General features: G+C 36.2%; 1 protein-coding gene across 1 annotated transcript; it reads left to right on the top strand.

Annotated features, from left to right (window-relative positions):
• The first annotated feature begins 2,564 nt into the window (after window positions 1-2,564).
• On the top strand, window positions 2,565-6,120 carry LOC111412267 (NDR1/HIN1-like protein 10). The gene is made up of 2 exons (XM_023043121.1): window positions 2,565-3,514; window positions 4,680-6,120. Exon 1 carries the CDS (start codon window positions 2,761-2,763, stop codon window positions 3,511-3,513), a length of 753 nt encoding a protein of 250 aa, XP_022898889.1. The 5' UTR covers window positions 2,565-2,760; the 3' UTR covers window position 3,514; window positions 4,680-6,120.
• The last annotated feature ends 254 nt before the right edge of the window (window positions 6,121-6,374 follow it).

The following is a 6,374-nucleotide window of genomic DNA, read 5'->3' on the forward strand; positions in this document are numbered from 1 at the left end:
AACAGTACTAATCATAGATAGAAGTCCTGTAGATAATTTTTTGATAGTAATATAACCATTGGTGATATCTGAATTTATTTACACACGAGTCTGTCGAAAATATCTACGAATTTATATAGTAGTTATCAACAACAATTCTAACAATAATTTCGTTCGATAAAAAATTATCGATGGAATTTTATTGTTATTTCCATCGATAAATTCCTATATTTCTTGTGGAATTAATTTCATTCCAAATTTTCAATGAAAATTTTCTACGAAAATAAATCCAACGAGTCTGTCGAAAATATCTACGAATTTATATAGTAGTTATCAACAACAATTCTAACAATAATTTCGTTCGATAAAAAATTATCGATGGAATTTTATTGTTATTTCCATCGATAAATTCCTATATTTCTTGTGGAATTAATTTCATTCCAAATTTTCAATGAAAATTTTCTACGAAAATAAATCCAACACAAATTTGTATTAAATTATGAAAATATAAATTATATTGTTAATTAATTAATTATTCTTGTAAATTAAAAACATTAAAAATGTAGAAATTTCATATATACACAAGTTGCACTTCCCACATTCTTAAAAATATATTTAAAAACTAAAAATCTCAATTATTTATAAAAATATGATTGTGTATAATGATAATTTTGATTGGGTATTTTTTTCTTCAATGTAAACTAAGCATGAAGTATCAATTCTTTAGTCATATACATAAAATGTGCAACGAACTATACACAATAGATATTAATATTACAAATATTAATAAATAGTATTTAAAAAAAAAGTAAAAAGCTCAAGTTAATATCATTTAATGGTAACTGGTGTGTAAGTTTTATGTTAACCTTAAGAGGGGATCCGATTGGGCTCGAAGTCTTATATTTCTCAAGGATTTTGCTCCTCTATCAGACCTGAAAATGATCTGGTAGAGGAGCCTCTCTCACAACAATGGGTCCTCCATTGGGACCCATTATTAAAAAAAAATGTCAAAAAAAAAAACACTCACCCTCACCCCCAAATGTGAGTGAATTTGCTCTACCAGAGCCGATGTCTATTTGCTCTAGTGGTAAGGACATTGGCATTGCTGGCTGAGGTTCCGTGTTCGAGTCCTCTTACCAGCATGGTGGTACTGTGCCTCTCCAAAAAATCCCTCCATACATGTAGGGCCAAGCGGTGTATACTAACCCGTAGGGCCAGGCCGGAGGTGGGGTTTCTGGAGTATGGGGCCGCAGTGCGGTGGGGCCAGTCACTTTAAAAAGTTTACCCTACACAGTTTTGCCCCCCAGGGCACATCCAAGTTGGTGGAACAATCACATTGGGGGGCTTTGGAACCAAGTGTGGGGAGTTCGATTCCTGGTTGGAGCAGCCAAGTGATGTAATAACCAGAGGAAGGGTTGGAGCAGTTTGGTGATGTAATAACCATGGAGGAGGGTCCCTTTGGGGAAGGAGTAAAAGCCATGTGGGAACCTGGGAACCAACAAGGGCACAACCTGCGATTTACCTCCACTAGTTACTGAGGGGCCGGGGGCTAGAGGTCCAGGATTTAGTCCGGCTAAGTTGGGACACCTGGGTTATCAAAAAAAAAAAAGAATTTGCTCTACCAGATCATTTACATATCTGGTAGAGCAGCACGGTCCATTTCCCAAGGTGTCTTACATTCTTTCCAATTATGTTAGTGTGTCAGAAATTTTTTAACATCCTAGTTGACATCACAATAAAGGTGGGTGGAGGGAATTTTTTTGCATTTTTTATTCACACGGGGTTCTACGTGGGTCTTGCGCACATGTGAGAATAAGTAATCCAAAGTGTCAAAATTTATTTGGCAACATGGCTTCATTCAATTCTTCCTTAGGATTCCTCACCTTGGGTCATGCTCGGATATGGCAACTTGGCTTAATTCAATTCTTAGGATTCCTCACCTTGGGTCATGCTCGGATATGTAGTCAAATGTGGGCCAAATACATTGCCTATCCCTTCCCTCTTTTTCCTCCAAGAACCATTGGCCTTTGGCTATGGAGGACTATGCTGCCATAGTCCTAATCCTATACTACTATTATAGCCAAGCAGTTCCAATGAAACCTCCAATGTACAGATGTCGCAGTACTCTCACATCCTTTAGAACTTTTGAATGGTTAAGGCATCAAAGTAATCTAATCCTATTTTGATTGCACGGTCAGGCTATATAAATACAAAACACTTATTCATTATTCAGATACGAATTACATTATTTACATTCACAGTTTCACATTTATATTTTTTTTTTTACTAACTTGAGCGATCGAAAAGTTGACAAGAACACACATCGACACCTTTTGTTTCAGGTCTTGAAAATCTTACTCGTGCTCATTCCCTATCGTCAAGATTAAGTATTCACAAGTTTAAATTTAGGCAGCATCAATAATAAATAATGTTATTGAAGCTAGACCGAGTTAGAGAAATGGATAAAAGTTAAAACAATGCAAGAACCGACTAATGTAAACTAAGAATTGATCCGTACATAGTAAACCAATCGATTATCAATTCGTTCCCACATTTTAGTGTTAACCTTCACCTTCTAGATGTCCGGCTAACCTTGTCATATTTTAAAACGTTGATAATAATAAATTTTTTTTTTTCCAAAGCAAAACATTGGGAGTCCCAATCTCAACCTTGTGTCTATCAGCATATTATTTGATTTTGCCGTCCAAGGAACATTATAGTACTGTAATTGGGAATTTCTTCCGATCTCAAATTATTCTACAGATGTTGTAATTTGTGCATATGGAAGACCCCAATAGACCTGTCACTGGTTATCCTGTCAATACCAATGGTTACTCCATTAATCCGCCACCGACTGGCACTGCTTATCCCTATGCCGCCCCCAATTCCTACACCAGTTACCAAAACTACCCATACTCCCAACAAAGTTACCAACCTGACCCTGCCTTGGTCCGACGCGCCACCTGTGTCCGCCGCATCTTTGCATTTATTGTAGGACTTGTCATCATCTCTGGTACCATCGCCTTCATTGCTTGGATTGTCCTCCGCCCCCAGCTTCCTGAGTTCCGGGTCGACTCATTTTCGTTCTCCAATTTTATTATTACCAACGATTCTCTTGTTTCGTTTACCTCAGAAGCCCGGCTTACTGCGCGGAACCCGAATAAGAAAATGACAGTTGATTACGATCATATCGTGGCCATGATTTTATACAAATCAGAGACCCTTTCGGATACTACTGTTCCACCCTTTTTCCAGGATACCAAAAATGAGACATCTTTAAAGGCAAATTTTGCTGCCGCTGGGAGTTTTGTGGATAAGTCAGTAGTGGATGGGATAAATAATGAGAGGGACAATAATGGGAATGTGGGGTTCAGCTTGAGAATGTTTTCGACGGTTAGGCTCGAAGCGAAGGCATGGCCGACGCGAAAAAGGTCGCTGAAGGTGTTTTGCGAGGATTTGGCTGTTGCATTTCCGAGTAATGGGAGATCGGGGACATTAACCAGTGGCCCGAAGCAGTGTCGTGTTGGGTTTTGAGGTGAATTATTCAATTTCCATACACTTTTGATTAATTACTAAGTGGCTTTAGTTGAATCAGGATTAATGTAAGTGATTGGTTGGTATACAAGAAATGTGGATTTGTAGGATAATATTTGTTGGTCCCCATATTGTTTTTGTTATTTTGGGTGGTTGATTATATACTATTTTTGCGTTGTAATATGATTTTGATTCATGTATCTATATTCATCGCAATCCGAAGGAAAAAAGAAACACGGTGTTTGTCAATGGGGACAATCGATAGTAAATCGAAATAGTTGATGCCTTGTGTTTCAAGATTAACAGACATACAGGCATGGAGTAGAACGTGTCTTTCACGAAATTAATATCAAATCTAACTAACATTGGAATACAGCTGCTGTACCAACGTCTTTGTCCAAACGTGTGGCACACTAGAAGAGAATAGAGAGAAGTGAATGCATTATGTTTTATATGTCCTGATACACTTTTACTTGTAAACTTATAAAGGTGTATTATCTATGGATCTTTGACAGTGTGAAAGTTAAATGAACAATATTTCCTATTGATCACTTACAGAGGTGTATTCTCATTTTTCATCTGATAGAGACTGTCCATGAAATACATAACACTCAATAGCATAAATTATTGCACAGCTAATAACTATTGTGCTTAATTTGTCTTTTAAACTTGGCTAAGATGCACAACACCCTCCTACCAAAGGCGAGTTATCGGTTGCTGATACGACACTGATAAGTGTCAAAAATGTTAGGTAGAGTGTCCAAATTAGTTTTGTTATTTGTATAGTTGGACACGATGCCAATATGCGGGATATACATTGTCGACACATTCGGCATGCCAGAATTAACCAAAAACACATTCTGATGTTATTCCTACAAAATTAATTCTGTGGTTCACATGTTTTAACACACTTGACTCGAATATATTTCTATTTCCCTTCTCCCTTAGGCAAGATATCTTTCGATAGCTTTCCTTCCATCATTGGTTCCTTGACATCTGAACTATTTCTCATATGCTTCCACATGGAACTCCCAAGTCACCCCTATTGGCTTCAAAGTTAGTTAATTTGCTTTTTGTATCGGCATTTCATATGTATGTAATTTTTTAATTATTGAAAATGAACCATCTCACTCCACCACCAAGTTTCTGATAAGCTGTCTATTCAGTTAATATATAACAGACGCAAGAAAACCATAAGGGCAGAAAAGGAAAACAACTCAGAGATACTTAACCAGCACGTGGGAGCCCCTAAAGTCGTTAGCAACGTTGTTATGGAGCCAGGTCTATAAAACAGAGCTAGAGGGAAGAGAAAAGATATGCAGAGAATTGGTGGAAACATATAGGAGAGCATTGGCCTCTCTAAAGCCAAATAACCATTTGTTTCATTTCAATTTCTTTACTGTTAAATTCCTTTAATAGCGAAAGGCACTCTGTCACTGTTTTCTATATATTTTACTGTGCTACAGTTCTTCAATTACAGAATATAAGTCCTCCTCTACATATACTAGTGTTTTGTCTTGGTTTTGCTGTGAATTGTTATCTGCAGAAACCAGCCACTGGTGTAGGAGTGTAACAGTTTCATTATTAGGTGTTTGTATACCTTTAAACTATCCTAATACTGCTTTGACATGTTTCAAATGCCACTTCTTTTGACATCATACTATTATCTCTATCGTATTTTCATTCAAATTGAAAATTCACTTGGTTCTTTTTTGTTTTCACATTGCATATTTCGCTATCTGCAAAACACTGCTAACCTGTCTATACCCTATTTTTGTTCCTCCAAAATTCTATATAAAATTCACTTGTTTTTCTCCTTACATGTTCCACTACCTCCCTTCAAAACTGTAGTATCATGTGATGCTATTTAAAGAGTATACGAAGCTAAGGTCTTCTGTATTGTTCATCGATTTCTTTTCTCTTAGTCCACTCCTTTTGCTAAGTTTATTGCTAAGGTTTTGTAATTTCCCAAAATAATGAGGAACATGTGGTAAATGCTGGTCTGGGTTATTTAGTTATTGCTATGAAAGAGATTTATGTAGAGTGAGTTTGTTCTATTTGGGCTGTATTTTATGATTAATTAATTTTATTGCAATTTGTTAGTTATTATTATTTTTTTTAAAGATGGCTGCATATTGAAAGGTTGTTACCCTCTTGATAAGTAACTTGCCTTTTATTCCCTATATGTATACGACATTCAACGTCGTAAGTTTGCTTAATACAGACCTGCATGTCCTGAAAGGCCATCACTATTATTCTACTGTACGGATTTTTTTCCTAGCCATATAGAGTAGAAGAATTTTCAAGATGATTGACTTTTATGACAATTTAATTATAGTGTGACATGTATGTTGCAATAAACACAAATCCTGTTAAGTTTCCTTATTAGTGAGTCCTAAAGAACCATTCATGTATTGGTTGCTTACTGCTTGTACTACTTAAAGAATATTTTTGGTTCTCTGAATTTCTAATGGATTCTGAATTGGCACTAGGTATCAATTCTTGTTTTCTCTCGATAGTGAATTTTTCTGTTCTCTTGTTATATTTAATAGGGAAAATTGCAGTTGAGATACCAAACTTTTCGTTTATTAGCAGACTTTGCCCAAATTTTTTGTTTGTGCCACCGAAGATACCAAGCCTTTAAAAAATGTGTGGGGCCAATCCAAAATGACGATTTCCATCTGTTTGACCGCCAAAACCGTCAGTTGACCCCTTTAATGATATTTTCAAGAATTTTCCCCAAATAAGTAAAGGGCAACATGAGCATTACACACATTTCCCTTCTATTATATACTTCACTGTTTATTTTCCTCCATTTCTTTAACACTATATATTATCTCCTACCCTCTTTCTCAAATGTA

Source organism: Olea europaea, chromosome 16, assembly GCF_002742605.1.
Source record: "Olea europaea var. sylvestris chromosome 16, O_europaea_v1, whole genome shotgun sequence".
In the NCBI taxonomy this organism is placed as follows: domain Eukaryota; kingdom Viridiplantae; phylum Streptophyta; class Magnoliopsida; order Lamiales; family Oleaceae; genus Olea; species Olea europaea.

Excerpts from the sequence above, each read along its gene's own strand:
- LOC111412267 (XM_023043121.1), top strand. The coding sequence starts at position 2,761 with ATGGAAGACCCCAATAGACCTGTCACTGGTTATCCTGTCAATACCAAT.